This window comes from Acanthopagrus latus, chromosome 2 (genome assembly GCF_904848185.1).
Source record: "Acanthopagrus latus isolate v.2019 chromosome 2, fAcaLat1.1, whole genome shotgun sequence".
NCBI lineage: Eukaryota > Metazoa > Chordata > Actinopteri > Spariformes > Sparidae > Acanthopagrus > Acanthopagrus latus.
Genome location: NC_051040.1, coordinates 30713606 through 30733508, shown reverse-complemented (window position 1 = coordinate 30733508; position 19903 = coordinate 30713606). Strand labels below are relative to the sequence as shown.

The 19903-nt window shown below is 41.5% G+C and overlaps 1 protein-coding gene across 2 annotated transcripts in view; it reads left to right on the top strand.

Moving 5' to 3' along the window:
- The window catches only part of ngef (neuronal guanine nucleotide exchange factor), a 99730-nt gene extending 80524 nt beyond the window's left edge, over positions 1-19206 (top strand). For both annotated transcript variants that reach the window (XM_037119927.1, XM_037119936.1), the window contains 8 exons: positions 1250-1379; positions 1552-1626; positions 2376-2465; positions 15360-15523; positions 15888-16046; positions 16836-16915; positions 17001-17105; positions 17245-19206. In XM_037119927.1, the coding sequence (XP_036975822.1) occupies positions 1250-1379; positions 1552-1626; positions 2376-2465; positions 15360-15523; positions 15888-16046; positions 16836-16915; positions 17001-17105; positions 17245-17504 (1063 nt within the window). In that variant the 3' untranslated portion in view covers positions 17505-19206. The remainder of the gene's footprint in view (positions 1-1249; positions 1380-1551; positions 1627-2375; positions 2466-15359; positions 15524-15887; positions 16047-16835; positions 16916-17000; positions 17106-17244) is intronic.
- The last annotated feature ends 697 nt before the right edge of the window (positions 19207-19903 follow it).

Sequence of the window (19903 nt, the reverse complement as noted above, 5' to 3'; positions counted from 1 at the left end):
AGGGCGGTGAAAAATATGAATCAAGACATGGCTGTTTAGTTGGAGTTCCAGACATGGCATGCTCATTTGGGTGCACATTTTCAAGATGTGCCCTCATGTTGCTTGTGGTCGAATGATAAGCTAACTGTAGCTTACACAGCTTGCATACCACTTTATCTCAATGTTCCGCGTTTTTGCCGTCTACGGACCAAAATCCAAAGTATTTCCAAACGGGGCTTTTGAGGTTGCTTGGAGTCCAAACCACTCTCCCTGCTGCCAAGTTGGGCTCTGAACTTTCTGCCATTTGAATTTCTCTCTGACATCAGCGTCATGTTATACATGTGCGACTCCTGTGACCTGTCCTCGACCTGCCGTGCAGTGCGCCCACTTGAAAAGCAGCCACCGATGTGTTTTTTTTCCACAGTCGAATACAAATTTTCCCAATCAAATCTTAGCTGTTTTTTTTTTTTAATATTCAAATACATATTCGAATTTAGAATATTCGTTGACAGCCCTAGTATACTGTGGCACAATACCTAACCACAGAAACTGAGAAGAACCTGAGAAAGACATTGATAAAGTACAGATTGAGTGACCACAATCTGGCAATACAGAAGGGCAGACACTGTCAGACCTGGCTGCCCAGAGAGGACAGGCTGTGCTGTCACTGTGACGAGGGAACTGTAGGAACAGAACTACACTTTCTAACACAATGTCACATACACAATACAGAAACATTAGAGAGGAATTCGAGCCACAATTTGAAAAATATTGCCCCGAATTCAGGGGTTTGACAGAAAGCGAGAAATTACATCTCATTCTGGGGGAAAAGAAAAAATGTGCAGTGTCCTCTTTATTTCTCCTTTTATTTTTTATTTTCATTTTATTTTATTTTTGTATTTATTTATTATCATTTAATTTAATTCTAATCTATGTTATTACTATTTGTATTATCCCTACTATTAACATCTCTACATTTTATTTGAACATCTCTCTGTTCGATTCTATAGTCAATAGATTTGCTTTTCTTGTCTGTTTTGTTGTCAGTAAACTGACATGTATTGTATTGTTGTTGTTACTTATTGTTGTCATGCCAATAAAGCATATATATATATATATATATATATATATATATATATATATATATATATATATATATATATATATATATATATATATATATATATATATAGAGAGAGAGAGAGAGAGAGAGAGAGAGAGAGAACAAATAATGAAATAAGTAATGTTTTGTCTTAATATGACTGTGCAGGGAGGGAAATCCGGCATTTCGAGAGGCCATGGCTATACTGGAGAACAATCCACGTGTCAGGGGCTTGTCCTTCACTTCATTCCTAATCCTTCCTTTCCAGAGAATCACAAGACTCAAGCTGCTAGTACAAGTGAGTGCACCAACTAAAACTAAATAGACACAAAAGCAATACTGTGCAGTAAAATTACAAGATAAAACAGTGTTTGACATTCTTAGAATAAACTGCAGTAATAAATGGGGATTTTATGTTAATGCGGAGGCTTGTTGTTATTTTCTCTTGACTTAATTTCTTAATCTGACAGAATATCCTGAAAAAAGCAGAGGAAAACTCAGAGAGGGAAGCAAATGCTATAAAAGCACACCAGCAACTGGAACAGGTGAGTATCAGTCAGGGGGCTATACCCAGGTTGGGCTAACACAGGCAGTAAGGCAGTAGAAAGTTGGTATTGAAATGATGATGATTAGACCAATCGGTGCCTGGGCATTTGCAGTCAAGGGCCTTCAGCCCTGGTCCTCTCCGTAAGGTTCTGAGGCCTTTAACAGCACCTTACATATCACTTCTCAAAACAAATTTTTCATTAAAGGCTTTAGCAAGGGGGGGTCATTTTTGTATTTTAATTGCTTGTTCTTATTTGCATCAATACAATACAATTTTTTTTACTCTTAATCTTATATATAAGCATTTTGTAACTTTGTTTTGCAAATCACTGTCAAACAACAGCCCCTTTCCCGTTTTAGATACAGATTTGATGTGAGTTTGGTGGCCTAATTAAAATACATATTTTTCTATTTTTTGGGAAGGAATAAATTAACTTAAGTTCTCACGCAGATTAGACTGTACAAGAGAGTTTATAACAAACAGGGATGACCTTTCTCTTGTATGAAGACTTGGACACTCTGCACAACATTCAACTCAGAGAAATTAATAGAAAAAAATAGTAGCAAAAGTGAAGTGACGTCTTTAAAACATCATATTTGCTTCATTGTTTATTGTTTTGTTTTCTATCATTGAGAATCAAAGAGACTGTAAACTATATATTCCTTGGTAGATACAGATCAGTAATAATTGCTCTGTATGGTCTTCATTATATGATGTTCTGAGGTAATGGACTGCTGTCTTCCTTAGATTGTGAAAGAGTGCAACGAGGGGGTGCGAAAGATGAGTCGCACAGAGGAGCTTATCTGCATTGAGAAAACCCTGGAGTTTAAAACCAAGGTAAACAAAATCTTTTCATCTCACATTTTATGCTTTCATGATGGCATATGACAGAAATTGGGGCATTGTGTCCATAATATTTCTAGGTAGCACACTTTTGAGGTATATTTCATGATAGAAAGCTTCACTGATGTGGCTAGAAAAAAATGGGGGTAGAGGGTCAGCAAAATCTCACATTGCTATTATAATGTTATGGATTAAGGCACACACGTGCAAAATACAGCCTAGGAACTCGTTCTGCCCTGCACACCATCTCGGTATGTCCTGGCAGGGCCTCAAAAAGAATAATCAAACAATCTCCAAATAACCTCCAAATTGACTTTTCTTCACTCACTGGTCTGTCTCTTTGCACAGTCATTTTGTGGGAAGAATTGACGAAGATTTGTCCGCTGAATTGAACAGAAAAGGGAGCTGACTTGACAACTTTTTTCACTGCGCTGGATACAGGAGTTGGTGAAAGAGGACAGCCCTAACTTAGATTTGATGTACCTATACGGCATCATTCACCAGGAATCCCTGTATTGCAACTTGATCATGTCGACAAGACGGTGGTGAAACCTGTAAACTTTATCCAGGCTTGTGGGCTAAAACCATTACAAATTCATCCAGTTACTGGAGCAAAGTGTGACAGAACACACTGATGTGCTGTCCCACTCAAATGCTCTCTGACTGAGCCTTGGGAAGGTGTTTTGCTGGGTGTGGGAATTGAAAAGGGAGACAGAGACATTTCTGGTGACTGTTGGATAAGCTGATGAGTTTGCAGAATTGCAGGACCCAGATTGGGTGTGTGACTTGTTTTTTAGGACAGATATAATAGGACCTCAATTTGAAGTTACAGGGGAAGAATGTGTTCACAAGTGCAAGCATTCAAAGCCAGGTTGACCCCATTTTCCTGATAAGTGACCAACAAGTGCGTCACATATTTTCCAATGCTGGCAACCCTAGATATGCCACCCTGCGACACCAGCTACGCAACTACCCTCACAGACCTCCATACCAGAGGTTTCTCTGACTTTGCTAAAACTGAGGGAGAACTGATGCTGGTGCCATCTCCCCATGTCATTCGTCCCTGGATGTACAACTAGACTGATGACATACCCTGCTCTCAAAGAAAAGTTCACTATTTGTTACTATTCATAAATATCTTATATTATATATCGTTATATTTCACTCTGATCAGTTAGTTACAGTAACATCTGTAAAACAGAAAATAAGTGAATGTGGTCTTATACATGAAGAGTAAGACCACATGTTTGTTCAGGAATAGGTAATATTAGCCGGGTCTTTTCTTCATTCATTGTTGCAGGTCTGTTCTGCATTTGGTGCTGAAGTTTGAGTCAGTTGCACAAGTAAAAGGCAGATAGACAAGTTATAACAAAATAAAACAGAAAATGATTTGCGTATAGTGAATTACTATTTCATGAATATAACCATGCATTTATTCATAGTTTCTGTGATTCTAAATATTTTCTTCATTTTTTGGTAATAGTGTGTTCTCTGATGATGAACATTGTTTTTTCAGCAGTTTCAGTACATACCAGACAATTGGCAAGTCCTAATACGACTAATCAGAGCCAAGGAGAGTGTCTGATAAATGTCAATCACTCTCATGCATATGCTGCCCCCCTGCCTCTTGCACACACTCGGCAGTGCTCCTTCCCCGCACAGGTGCAGTGCCTGCTCTTACCTGCTCAGATACTTTCATGCCCAAACTGTAAACAGAAGAACTAAGAAGACTGACAAAGAAAAGCAGTGTAAAAACAATGAATTGGACTGAGCCACAGTGAAAACAAGGATCAGAGCGTCATTTCAGAGGTGGAGGGAGCTGCAGGATTTGTAAGGACTTGAGTGACGCAGAGTTAGCAGCTTTTCTGCTGGACAAGTAAGGGCCCCTGCTTGGTATATGTTTTAACCACAAGGCTATGGTAGCGGTGGTTACAGTAATACTCGCAATAGCGCATGTGGCCATAAGATGTTGCAGTCAAGCTATGCTTGTTGCTTAATCTAGCTTGTTAGCTTGTATGCTAACTCCAGTATTTACCTTTTTGTTCATGGCTACTGGTTAGCAAAAGTGTCTTTCAAATGACCGTGCAGTTATAATAATGTTAATTTGTGTACAGGACACTCTGAAGTGGTTGAATTGGTTAAGAGAAATGACGTTACTCATGCTTCAGAGAAAAAATGTTGCGATTTGATGTGAGGAATAGTATTTGATATATACAGTGATCTGCATGAGGCACTCGTCATTGTAATTTACTAGTACTGATCTGAAATAGTACAGTCTAGCATCCTCTTGTTACCATGGTTACAAGCCTGCTCATGCACAGCAGGCTCTTCTGTGGGGAGGGCTTTGAAGGCAGGGCTGGAGCGCAGCAGAGAGGAAGGAGGAACCTGGGATGTGTACTCATTCAAATATTCTGGCTAAGTTCACTTTTCTCTCAAAACTCTAGTCTGCAGCTTTAATGGTAAAATCCACTATGGGATACAACTCTTTACTGTTTAAATGAAACTAGCCCAAATACCATGTTGGTATGTACCAATTATAGTTCACTAGAAATTTTCTGGACCCCAGAAAGGGTGTTTCCTCTGAACATTTATGGTTAAAATGTCATCTGTAGGTTTTAGTGGATGAAATTCAACTTGTTGCATGTTGAACAATTTGTGTAAGTAGAGCATTGTAGAGTCTGCATGCAGAGTCTGCATGCACAGTGTGTGTCAGGTACCCTTGAAATTAGATAAGTTCATTTGCCTCCTACATAGCAGGCCCTGCCACGTGACTATTGCGCATGTGTACATCGCAATGACGATGCTCAAATTATAGATTGTGCAGCTCTAGTTTAAACAGTGGGAATGACAGCCCATCTATCAGCAACCTCCCAGCCAAATTTAACAATGTCTCTGGCCTCTGCAGGCGGCCCCCCTCATCTGCAGCCTTCCACACCATGACCTGGAGATGGGCACACTGCATGTGTAGCATCACCATTTGGACGAAACATTTTAAATTCAGCAGCTTTTTCCTCTGATCTTGTAGCTAGTGTTATTCATGGATTTGGCCTTCTACTGCCCATATGAAGACCATACAAACAGGGGAGCTACCAAAGTGCTTGAAAAGTGTTTGAATATACTTTTGAGAAAGTGTGGGAACCCTCGGTTTGAAGTATAAATAATTACATACATACTGAATACAAATTGAACATTGAAGCAGAAAAAAATGCATTTTCTGTATTAAAATAAGTTGTATTGTTTTGTTCGTACATATATCTTTGTGTCCTTTTATAACGGAGCGCTGTTATTGGTGGACAAGCGACTGCACAGGGCAGGCTAGACCAAGATCAATAACTAGGCTATAACAATAACAATTTAAACAGCTGCACTGAGTGTCAGCAACTGTGTCAGCAGCTTACAAATATTCAGTATTTGATGGATAACATTGGGGGCATACTTATGCACTGCAAATGAGTTAATTACTATAATACTGGCAGAAATAAAAGATAGAAGAATTGATGATAATGTATGGCGACATTGCACAATCATTGTATCAAAATCACAGTATCTCCAATGATCCCAAAGAATTATTCATTTTAATATATCAAAAGGTATTCTTTTCTATAACTCCTAAATTTGGGCATACTTTGCTGAATACAAGGAATCTATGTGTTTACAATGTAGCCTTATTTTGCAAGGTACATTATTCACATTACATCAGCCCATAATGTTACATGATGTTTACCGTTGCTATGGCAAAAAGTTGCAACTGTTGTTAGCACATATTAGTTAGTTCATCTGAAGAACAACAATCCATGAAATTACAATTTAGACGATTTCAACAAAACAGCTATAGTCATTACAACCTAACTAATGAGATTTTAAAGAATAACAACTTAAATCCCTGAGGAGTTACATTACCATTAGTGATGGCTATGTCCACAAGTATGCAGTTACCTATAGTTCCCTCAAACAAGGTAACAAAGATGTGCACCAGTGGGGATTTAATAGTGGGTATACACTATGCCACCTGAGAAATATGTAGTTATATGCTGTATACCTGCACCACTGGTTATCACAAATTAATCTGGGTGTACCACACTCTGCCACAGCTAATTAATAGCTATCTCCACACTGTCTTCAAGCTGGGTGTAAACAGAGTAGTAACAGTAACTTGATGTTATACATATTTACACATCTGCTTCCTGTGGAGTCAACCAGCCAAAATGATTTTGTCCAACTGATTTTGCATTAGCTGCAAGTGCACACCAGCAACCATCAGGTGGCATATGTGAGCAGTCCAGGCTATAGCGATCACATCAGAGCCCTGAGCTTCCCTCTCCTCCCTCTGGAACTAGGCACACTGTTTGTATTTTCTGGGTTTGACTCAGTCCATATCAAAGCGTGTGTCGAAGCATATAAATAAGCAGTTTACTGTTTGTCTGAATCCTAGTTGGATAGTGGTTTATTGCACATAGTGTGTAGTCGTGCATTGGTTCCATGCCAAGATGCTGATGGACAAACCTATATTTTGTTAGCCTATCAACTAGAACATGGTGTTGGTGATCTTGTAATATAACCTAATTAAGCTTAACAGTGTGGTGGTGTGAGTGGTGGTCACACCCTGTTGATAGGGCTAGTTCATTTTTAAATGTTTGAAACTAAAATCATGTTGAGGTCCTAAATGCACTCTTAAGTGAACACATCATCAAGTGATAAACAGAAATTAACTGATTTTGCCGGACATAGACAACCTGGAGTGTTATATTGTTGTGGAAATTCTCCTTTGTGTGGTAGAGAGTTGCTAAGTCTCCAAAGAATTTCAGACTTAAGTGTATGAATCAGATGTTGTTTATTACACGCAGCATGGAGAAGGCAAAAGTGTTCTCTACCAAACTCTAAATTGTTACCCCTTAAGTACAGAAACAGAGAGGAGGTTACCTTCATTTACAACAGTCATAAAACATTTTCTTTACATAATAATGACTCTTTGATGTTTGGGTGTATCCTGTCTTCCCAGGACAGTGATTCTTTCATATAACAGATGGGACAGCAAATGTCATCTTATCTAAACTTGTATATCTTTCCATGTGGGGGATTTGCCCCCACCTGTGGCTCATACAATGTGACATTCTCCCTTCCTCCTCCTGTCCTTTCCACTAACAGGAAGACTATGTAATTTCTCACAGTAGCAAGCTAGGGGAATGTGAGTCTAATGCTAAACATTTAATTACAATACAGGTATCACAACCATTGTTGTTGTGTGTATTGTGTACACATCTTCCATGTTTGGGACAGTGCAGGAAGGGGTTAAAAGTCATTTCCTATGTCCAACATGTGGCACTGTGACTATGACTGCATATTGGCCTATGTGTTCAGGGCTGGAATGAGGAAGTTGGTCCTTTATCATTTGGTGGCCTGCTCCTGCCGGTATTAAATAATGTACACTGAAGTAAAAACAAAATGGACTACAGGTGAAAAGTCCCTCAAACAAATTTGTGGTAAGGTTTGTTTTCATTATTGATCGGCGGTGGCGCTGTCAGAGGGTGTGCTCACCTTTTAGTTGCATGTCATCTTGTAGCGTATGATATGGAGGAAAAAACATAAATGTCATGTAAATAGGATGCTTGACTGAATTCCTGTGTCCAGTAGATGGCGCCATGGATGTGACACAGTATTGACGCATGGGGGTATTCAGGGTGACATCGTATACATGTGTGATGAATTTGGTGTACATGGGAAATTGAATGTTGAAGTCATAGGGACTTGATGCTTTATGGCGAAGCATGAAAATGGACCGCGCCATGACACCTACCATGTTTGACGTAGGCAAAAGCTTATGATATCTTTTCATGTTGAAGGTCTGCGGACGATACTGAGTGATCTGTAAGAGGAGTCTGTTAAAGTACGAGGAATGGAAATGGATCAAAATGGAGGTGACTTAGGAAGTTTGAATGAAAATGGCCAATTTCCTGTTGGAGTGACACTTGGTACCCCAATGTTTTTTGTGCATCTGGTCGTGATACATGCGCATACTGACAGACTTGGACAGAAAATAGGACTCAGATGCAGATTGGGCGGAAGTACAATCAAATTTTATTAATCTGATTTTGTTATTCTCCAGGATGAATGAAAACAAAATGACTATGAAAATCTTCATGAGACAAACAAGACAAACAACAAGGAACATGAAATAACAAAAGGCGCTCCCGAAGGAGGAATCTACTCTATTCTAGAATTTCTAAGAAATTAACGATTACAAAATAAAACTCTCCGAAGAGGAAAAGACAGGCTATGAAATGCACTGCTCTAAGTTATCAAAATTAATCAACAAAAAATCACTCACAAAGAGGACAAACAAAAGGCTATGAAAATTCAAACTTCAAACTCAAAACTTCTAACCAGAAAATTTACAAAGAAAAATCACTCTCCTAGAGAGGCAAAATACAGATGAATAAAACAAGAAAATACTTAACACGACGAGGTTCAAGGCTGTGGTTCAAGGCTTTAGTATGCGACATGGAAGACGAAATACTTAGGCAACGAAGACAGGGGAAGACAGAGACTATATACACATGAGGGAGGGGAACACAGGTGGAAACAATCAGGAATCAGGGATGACGTCAGACCAGGGACACAGAAGGAAGGGCAAGTGACCTGAAACGAAAGGAGAGTTAATTTCAAAATAAAACAGGAAGTTCACAAGACAGATCCCAAGACAAGACAACCTCACCGCGATGTGACAGTACCCCCCCCTCTAGGGCCGACTCCTGACGGCCCAGGCTGATCGAGATTGTCCTTATGGAAGTCCGTTATCAACTGTGGGTCTACGATATGTCGAGATGGCACCCATTGCCGTTCCTCCGGGCCATATCCTTCCCAGTCAACCAGGTACTGTCTGCCTCGGCCCCGGTTCCGGACTGCTAGTAGACGCTTGACCTTATAAACTGGACCTCCTTCGATGACCTCGGGTGGTGGTGGGGGCGTGGTGGTAGGCACCAACCTGCTTTCCTTTACCGGCTTGACCTGGCTGACGTGGAATGTGGGATGTACACGCAGGGAGCGAGGCAAACGTAGACGAACTGCTGCAGGTCCAACCTTCCTGGTGACTGGGAATGGCCCTACGAAACGAGGTGCCAGTTTCTTAGAGGGCACATTGAGGTTGAGGTCCTTGGCCGATAACCAAACCCTTTGCCCGGGCTGGTATTCAGGAGCTGGGCGTCTTCTCCGATCTGCATACTTCTTTACACGATCTCCCTGCCGAATGAGAACCTGTCTGGCAGCTGCCCAGATGCGGCGACATCGTTGGATCATGGCATATGCTGAGGGAACCGAGACTTCCTTTTCATTGTCTGGAAAGAGAGGTGGTGCATAACCGAAAGCACAATGAAATGGAGAGAGACCAGTAGCAGAAGTTGGTAGTGAATTATGGGCATACTCAACCCAGACCAGGTGTTTGCTCCATGTCGAGGGGTTCTGGTGGACCACGCATCGGAGGCCGGTTTCCAACTGTTGATTCAGTCGTTCGGTCTGGCCGTTAGCCTCTGGATGGTAACCTGATGTCAGGCTTGCTGTGGCCCCAATCAGCTTGCAGAACTCCTTCCAGAATTTGGATATGAATTGGGGCCCCCGGTCTGATACAATGTCTTTAGGGAATCCGTGGACTCGAAAAACTTGTGTCATCATGACTTCTGCTGTTTCTTTGGCTGATGGTAGTTTCGGGAGTGCAATGAAACGTACCATCTTAGAGAATCGATCCACCACTGTGAGAACAGTGGTGTTTCCTTGAGAGACCGGGAGCCCAGTGACGAAGTCCAGGGAGATATCCGACCAGGGTCTGGATGGGATGGGTAGAGGCTGTAAGAGTCCTGATCGGGCCTTGGACGACGATTTGTTGCGAGCACAGACCGAACACGCCTCTATGTACTCCCGGACCTCCGACTCCATTGCTGGCCACCAGAATCTCCGGGAGATGACGTACATGGTTCGTTTAACCCCCGGATGGCATGAAAGCAGCGAGGTGTGAGCCCAATGAATCACCTGTGACCGTAGCTCTGCGGGAACAAATAGGCGATTGTCTGGACAGCCACGAGGCGATGGGGCTCCACCATTAGCCTGCTTTACCTCGTTTTCTATAGGCCAGCTCACCGCTCCTACCACACAGTTCAGTGGCAGGATGGGTTCGGTCTGCTTGGCCCTTGGCTCGGGATCAAAGAGTCTGGAAAGCACATCGGGTTTCACGTTTTTGGATCCCGGCCTGTAAGACAGGGTAAAAGAGAAGCGGTTAAAGAACAGCGCCCACCTGGCCTGGCGAGAATTCAATCTTTTGGCCTTCTTAATAAATTCCAGATTTTTATGATCAGTCCAGACAATGAAAGGTATCTCAGCCCCCTCTAGCCAATGTCGCCATTCCTCCAACGCTAGTTTCACAGCCAGCAGTTCCCGATTACCCACGTCGTAGTTCCGCTCTGCTGCAGATAGTCGTCGGGACAGGAACGCGCAGGGGTGCATCTTACCGTCCCTCTCAGATCTTTGGGACAGGACTGCTCCAACTCCGTCGTTAGAGGCGTCCACCTCCACCACGAATTGTCTCTGGGGGTCCGGCAGGGTGAGGATAGGGGCTGTGGTGAAGCGATGTTTTAGCTCCTGGAATGCCTTTTCAGCCGCCGGATTCCAAGCAAATGGGACCTGGGTGGAGGTAAGAGCATGGAGAGGAGCAGCTGTTGCGCTAAAACCTCTGACAAACCGCCTGTAAAAGTTAGCAAAACCAAGGAATTGCTGCACCTTTTTGCGGCTGTCTGGGGTAGGCCATTCGGCTACAGCGCTAACTTTAGCCGGATCCATCTGAACTCTTCCAGGGGCTACAATGAAGCCCAGGAACGAGACAGTCTCGGCATGAAAAACACTCTTTTCTGCTTTAACGTACAAATCGTGTTGAAGCAATCTTTCGAGGACTTGTGTTACATGGATCTGATGGGAAGCAAGATCGGGTGAGTATATCAGAATGTCATCCAGATAGACATAGACAAACTGGTCAAGAAAGTCTCTGAGTACGTCATTTATCATGGCTTGAAAAACAGCGGGTGCATTAGTCAGCCCGAAAGGCATAACACAATATTCGTAATGTCCACTCGGTGTGTTGAAACCTGTCTTCCACTCGTCTCCCTCCCGGATTCTGATCAGGTGATAGGCGTTACGAAGATCTAATTTGGTGAATATTTTGGCTTGTTGCAACTGGTCGAAGACAGAAGTCATCAGAGGGAGCGGGTATCGATTCTTGACAGTGATATCGTTCAATGAACTATAGTCAATACAGGGGCGGAGCGAGCCATCCTTCTTTCCCACGAAAAAGAAGCCGGCTCCTGCTGGTGAAGATGAGGGTCGAATGAGTCCGGCTTTCAGAGATGCAGTGATGTATTCGTTCATTGCCTTCCTCTCGGGTCCGGATATGGAGTAAAGTCGCCCCTTCGGTATGGTGGATCCTGGAATCAGTTCGATGGTGCAGTCATATGGGCGATGAGGAGGCAGAGACAACGCTTTAGCTTTGTTAAAAACTTCTTTTAGATGGTGATAACAGCTTGGAACGGCGGTCAGGTCCGGATATTCTGCTTCTGGAACGGGATTGGTGGAGAATAAATTAATTTCTGCAACTGGGTCTGAAGTGCAGTGTTCGGTGCAATCCTTCCCCCACTCTCTGATCTGGCCACTCTTCCAGTCTATGTGAGGATTATGAAGGAAAAGCCAAGGCTGCCCCAGAATTAGAGAGTGAGAGGTGGAAGTGAATAAATGGAATTGGATATTCTCATGATGATGACCTATGGACAATTTAACCGGATTGCTTATGTGCGTGATGACAAAAATATCAGTTCCGTTCAGGGATCGTGCACGAATAGGTCTGGCTAGAGGCTGGTAGTCAATGTTTAGCTTCTTGGCTAGGTTATAGTCCATTAAACTTTCATCCGCTCCTGAGTCAATCATAACATTCATGTCTATGTGCGAATTAATGGTAGCTGGAGTGAGAGCACGAACAGCAGACTTAGCAACTTGATTGGAACTCACCCCCTGGATCCGTTTGACTGGACAAGAGTTGACGAGGTGACCCATTTCTCCGCAATAAAAACATCTACCCTCTTGTCTTCTTCTCTGCCTTTCCTCCGAGGATATGCGAGCTCTTCCCAATTGCATGGGTTCCTCTTCGGTGTGGGGAGAAGACTTCTCTGGAGACGCGCGGTGCGGCGTCGGCCATTTTGAATCCTTAGACGCCGTTCGGGGTTCCCTGTCGCCTCGTCTACCTTCACGGTGCCTTCTTAGTTGAGTGCGTCGGTTGTCCGTGCGAATGGCGAGAGCGATGAGTCCGTCCAGATCGGTGGGTAAATCCAAGGGAACAAGCAGATCTTGAATTTCAGTCGATAACCCCTTTAGAAAGGTATCATACAGAGCAGCATCGTTCCACCCACTTTCCGCAGCCAAAGTGCGAAAATGAATGGCGTAATCACAAGCCGAGTCTTTACCTTGCTTCAGGGTACTTAATTCTTGCGCCTTCTCTCTGCTAGAACTCACGGGGTCAAAAGTCTTTTTCAGCGCCGTCTGGAAGCTCTCAATGGTCTCGCATACAGTTGAATTTCGACTCCATTCGGCCGAAGCCCAAGCTTTAGCTCTCCCGTCAAGATGTGACATCATGAACGCCACCTTAGCTCGGTCGGTCAAAAAGGCTTGTGGCGTAAATTCATAATGTATTGAGCAGTCTATTAGAAAAGATTGACAACGTCCAGGCTCACCGGCGTACTTAGTGGGAGCAGCTAGTTTGCATGGAGCTCCTCCAGTTGCCGCTTGTACTTCCGGGATGGCTGGAGGAGGCGGAGTCGGAGTGACGGGGTTTTGGCGAGAGAGCTGTCCCAGCATTTCCTGGATCTGAGACGAGAGTTGCCCCATGTTAACAGCCATGGCGGTCTGGAACTCTTCCTGGCGAGTTAGACGAGCTTCCTGGATCCGCAACAGTTCTGAGAGTCGCCCCGCTTCTGCTGAGTCCATAGCTGGCCTAAGTATACTGACAGACTTGGACAGAAAATAGGACTCAGATGCAGATTGGGCGGAAGTACAATCAAATTTTATTAATCTGATTTTGTTATTCTCCAGGATGAATGAAAACAAAATGACTATGAAAATCTTCATGAGACAAACAAGACAAACAACAAGGAACATGAAATAACAAAAGGCGCTCCCGAAGGAGGAATCTACTCTATTCTAGAATTTCTAAGAAATTAACGATTACAAAATAAAACTCTCCGAAGAGGAAAAGACAGGCTATGAAATGCACTGCTCTAAGTTATCAAAATTAATCAACAAAAAATCACTCACAAAGAGGACAAACAAAAGGCTATGAAAATTCAAACTTCAAACTCAAAACTTCTAACCAGAAAATTTACAAAGAAAAATCACTCTCCTAGAGAGGCAAAATACAGATGAATAAAACAAGAAAATACTTAACACGACGAGGTTCAAGGCTGTGGTTCAAGGCTTTAGTATGCGACATGGAAGACGAAATACTTAGGCAACGAAGACAGGGGAAGACAGAGACTATATACACATGAGGGAGGGGAACACAGGTGGAAACAATCAGGAATCAGGGATGACGTCAGACCAGGGACACAGAAGGAAGGGCAAGTGACCTGAAACGAAAGGAGAGTTAATTTCAAAATAAAACAGGAAGTTCACAAGACAGATCCCAAGACAAGACAACCTCACCGCGATGTGACACATACCGAATGTCATTCATGTATATGCATGTAGGAGGTAAGGCTTGGATTTTTAATATTAGCTATAGAGTTCCCTGGTTACACCTTTCATCAGCTATCGTCAGGAGGGCATTGGCAAAATACTTAAATTTAAAGAGTGACACCTAGTGGTCACTGGCCAAAATGTTTCACAGAGCCTTAGTGGCTCATGGGGAAGTGGGAACCTGAGTTTCATGTTATTCGGACACACCAGTGTGGAGATATGCAACACTTTCTGTTTGGAACGAAATCTGCAGAAAGTTGTTATTTGATAAGTTTAGTATTGTTTGAAACATCTAAATTATTTTAATTAGTTTTTGTCGGGAGGGTCCACAGATGCTTTGTGCAAAGTGTGCAAATCGATGAGATCACCTGGGAGGAGTTCAAAAAAGTAGGTTTGCGATATTTTGCGTATTTGTGAAAATAAAAGGTAGGTATTAATGGGCTTGGCCTATATGACTCAACAAAATTCAGGGAATGCGTGGATATAAGGTTTTTGTGCAATAAAGTACATGGGAGTTATGAGGCAAAACGCCCTTTCCTTGATTAGTGGAAATTCACAATGACAATAGATTATACAATTTTTCGGCAGGTGTGACCTATATTCTATGTTTGGTGAGATTTGGGGTATGTCCAGGCAGTAAAAAAATGCGATCATTTGGACCAAAAAAGTAGTCACTACAAAAACAAAAGGGCCCTAATTACAACAATTACAACAATCCAGTCAAGACAGATAAAATCACAGACAGTCACAGTCATCGGACAGGGTGGACAGAGACAGGTGCTATCAAGGGGGGGGGGGGGCGCTCGCTTGTCACCCTCACCCGGGGCAATTGAAAATGAGTATAGTGGCGCTGCGCCACCGTTCCATGGTCGGGGGATCTATATATATATATATATATAAATATATATATATATATATATATATATATATATATATATATATGAGGCAAAAGTCATACATTTCAAATCTCAAACTTATCTGTGTGCATGTAGCTTAAGGTTTTTCATTCTCTGTGATTGAACTGTTTTCCACTTAAGTCAACTGGCCTGCCAGGAATAAAATACAGTTTGTGTTGCGAATTTGGAAAAATTGCTGTAAACCTTACTTTATACTCTCTGTTAACCCCTGTAGTCTGTGCCCATCATTTCCCACTCACGCTGGTTGCTAAAGAAGGGTGAAGTGCAGCTAATGGCTGGACCTAAGAGCACTAGGACCATGCGAAGTCGTAAGCTCTATCAACCCATCTACTTGTTCCTTTTTAACAATCTACTGCTGGTCACTAAGCGCAGTTCTAGGTAAGCATTTAGTAAGGAATTCTCACTGTGAAATCGTTGAATTTTAACACATGATTTTTTTGTTGTCTGTCTCTTTACACTCAGTTGCCATTTTATTAGGTAAACCTCATTATATCCTATGTTGTTTAATTTAAAGGTCCTGACATAATTCCTTTTGTCAGACTATTGTTGTTTAATATATTTCTGTTTAAGATTTTGATCACTGTGGAGGATGTAGTTTGTTCTAGTGATCTTGCCTACCTTCATCGATATAAAAGATTTTGGACAGAAAAACGTGGCAGTTGAGTTTAGGTTTACATCACAAATCAGTCTTTTGTTTCACTGAAACCTGAAACCAATATTAATTCAGTCATCTTGTTATCAGTGGGGACAAGTTCCAAGTCTTTGACTCTTGCACACGGGCCATGTTGAGGACTGAAGATCTTGAAGACCAGGGCCAGCTACTGGCCAGTGTCTTTAATCTTAAACTGCTGGAGAACCAAGAGGAGCGGCCAGTCAGCTACATGCTCAAGACCTCCAGTATGTAAGTATCTGTATCTGAATTAGGATTAGGATTCCACTGTGCTTTTGTTATGAGATATGGGTAAGGCTTAATGAGATAAAAATGAAGAGAGAGTATAAAATGGAAACTCTGGATGGGTTTGTTTGTAAAGCAAACTGCCTAACCACAGTATTGACACTACATGTATTATGTTTGTATGTATATGACCTGCGAGTACACATCTGTGAGGATTGCTTATCTGTGGAGGATGAGTAATGCAAAAATTAGCAGGAGTTGGGTGATCCACTTTTGCTTGGCTGCAGAGTCCACACTTTAACATGAAATTTACTCTTTACTTTTTTTGGAGATGTGACAGTGGCTATTTTTTTTCTCTCTTTTGGTTGGTGACTCAAAATGCTGACCACGAACTTTTGATTGGCTTTTTGGTTTAATAACTGACAAAGTGGAAGACAGATGTAAGTTTTACTCTAATGCAACTCTTGTTGCTAATGACTACAACTAACTACAACTAATGTTACTCTTACACTAATGTAAATCTTACACTGATGTAACTCTGACACTAATGTAATAGAAACAATATTGAAATGAGATCAGACCATTTCATTATGATTTCAAGGTTTTGTGTACTGTATATAGGTACATGTAAAAAGGTGAAATCACAGGACATATATATATATATATATGTATATATGTATATATATATATATATATATATATATATATATATATATATATATATATATATATATATATATATATATATTAGTTTATCTTTAACTGATTACTAATCGATGGCATCCCTTTGGACAGGAGTGATAAATTGCGATGGATGTGTGCTCTCACTCCTAACCGCCGCACACGTTTTATGTCAACTACTGCCCACCAACCAGGTGAGAATATGAAACCAACATTGAGTCCTTCCCTCAATATGCAGATGTGGAGATATTAATTTAAACTACCTGTGATTTATTTCAGACTCTCCACAGGTGCAATGTATCATCTCATACTCATCTCAGGAGCCAGATGAACTCTCAATTGAGATGGCCGATGTTTTGAACCTACTAGAGAGAACAGATGATGGTGAATCTGCTTCTATATCCCCTTTGGAAAAAACAAAACTCTTTTCCAGCTGACATATTTAGTTTGTATGTTGCTTTGTATTTTTTTCTCCTTTCATCTTCTTTTCACCTCTGGTCTTACTGTTGCTTCTATATTTCAGGCTGGATGATGGGCGAAAGACTCCATGATGGCGAAAGGGGCTGGTTCCCTAGTCGCGTAGTAGAGGACATTCAGAGCAAGGAGGTCCGAGTTCAGAACCTGAGAGAGGCTTTTAGGATTCAGCAGACACAGGAAGGCGGAGAAGGCCCACCAACTGGGGCCAGGGTTGGTTTAAGGGTGGGGAGACGAACCCCAAAGGTCTCCAACTTCTCCAGTCATTGGATTGATCAAATGGGAGAGAGCAGTGCATTAAAGCAGTGAGTCAGAAACAAGATGAATATTATCATTCACAATCATGGGCACTTGAGTGATTGAGTATTCAGATCAACTCAGTAGAATGACTCAGTAATCGGGGACAAATTATTTAAATAAGTTCATAACCTTTGTACAATCAATGCTGCATGTCTAATATAAACATGTGCTCGAGGTATTTTGTTGGCCCACAAACTGTGTAATGCATCCAGCAAAACTCTGGTTTGGTTAGGAGCTATATGCATGGCAAGAACCAAAAAAGCTATTGTTAAGGTACTGTGAACTTCCCTCAGCTGCATGGGCAAGTCAGACTTTTAATGTGTTTGTTTTATTGTGAAATACTGAAAATACTTTCAACACTTACTATTTCTCAGACCTAAAACAAAAGCAAGTCAAGTACCTGTGACTGGTGATCCCTGAAATACACAACAAATTATTTCATGAAAGTCAAAAAGGATTATTGAAAAAATGTGTCTGGATGTTTAAACAAGCCAGTCAGATAAAGTCATATTCCTCTCAAAACTTTATCACTGAGTGTTGAATTCTTACTAGAGTCAGACTTCAGTACTGGTTGTAAAAGATAGTTCTGTTATGGAAAGCAGCAAGAGTAGTCAGATTGGCTTTAAACAGTTACAACCATGGATTCCAGCAGTGACATGCTTTCAGACTGGCTACAAAAGTGTAGGGATGTGGTTGCACAGAAATCAGCAAGTTATAAATGGACCTTATCCACCTCAAAACACACACACAGCCTATAGACCTTTTACATTCTAGCTATTGTTTTGTTGAGGTAAAATGAGGAAATTTTTACTCCATGCTTCCTGAGGCAACTCGTTGGATCGGCTCAATGAGCGTGTATTGTACATACCATACAGTCAAGCATCTCTAAACAGCTCAATGGTAAGAAAGCTGGCCACTCTATTATAAACAAAATGCCTGCTGACTGCTTCTTCCCTAGAGAGTTCTTGCACGGTTTGGAGCCACGCTATCGTGTTGTAGGAGGAAGTTGGCTCCAACTGCTGAAGGCTCAAGCACCACCCATAGGGTATAGCAGGGTGTGGACTAATAGCCTACCTGATTCATGATCCCTTTAACCCTGTAGAAAACTCCCAGTTTTCCAGCACTAAAGCCCCTCAGACTGTCATATTTCCTCCACCATGTTGACAGATGGAATCAGGCAGTCCTCCAGCATCCTTTCATTTGTTCTTCATCTCACTAATGTGTTTGGGCAGTTAGCTTTTTAACCTGATAATATCTGAAAACAGTCGTCCATACACCCATGGAGATACTCCATTGAAAATCTGTCATTCCAGCTAAAATAGTTATCGATCACATTCAGATTTCCAGTTCAGACTGCATTACAGAAAACAGAAAAAACACTAAGTTTTAAGCCTACAATGTTTAATGCTCAAAAGATATATCTGGTGTGAAATTACACTTAAAAATTGGCAATTTAAGGAGTACACATGCATAAACACACATACACAAGGGATAATTCATGTAATAGCAATTTAATGCCAAATAGCAGTATGTCATAATGTATTAACACTATGCACAACTGTGAGTAAGCCTGATTCTAAAGCCTGTGTGTCTTTAAATATGATGTATAGTAATGCAGACATTCAATGTTTAAACAGTTAATTTCTCAGTAAGTGTCATTTCATTTTGAAAGATGTAAATTATTGCTCATTAAAAGCATTTATCAAATGTGCCCAACTTGTTGATTATTTATCCATTTAATTATTTTAATAATTTTCTTTCACATAATTCATCACCAAAAGCTCTTTACTCCAGTGTTTGAGATAGAGAAAAGATACATGCACCCTCTGTTACACATGCCAGCAGGAAGCTTCACACAAAGGATAATGGTCATCACCAACTGCAATACTTACGTTCACATTCTGAGGAACTTCACTAAAACAAGAGTCATGTGAGTGCTGGAGAGGGTGGGGCCACAACTGAAGGAGACATGGCTTGATTATGTGACGCGGAGGATGTAACCATGGGAGTATACCCCATTCAATCAGCAACAAAATTCCGCCAGACCAAACTTGCAAATACCAAAAAAAAACAGCAACAAAGATGTAACCACTGTTCATTTCTCCCTGCACACAAAAGCTAACTTAGTTGTAAGAAAAATAATTAATTCACTTCTGCCTGTCAATGTCAGTGAATAATAATTATCGTGTGGTTTGATTGATTGAACTGTGTGCACTCTTTGGAAGATTGGTCTGGATTGAACGTGTCCAACATGGTGCACGCTATTCAGGCATTATTTTATTAGTTTGATTGTGAGGCATAGTCAGACATGTGATCTCATATATACACAAACACGACAGAAAAATCTGTCAGGTTTTACAGCAGAGTGTGCCTAAAGACTTGGTAATGTTGAGCAAACAGCCTGAGCA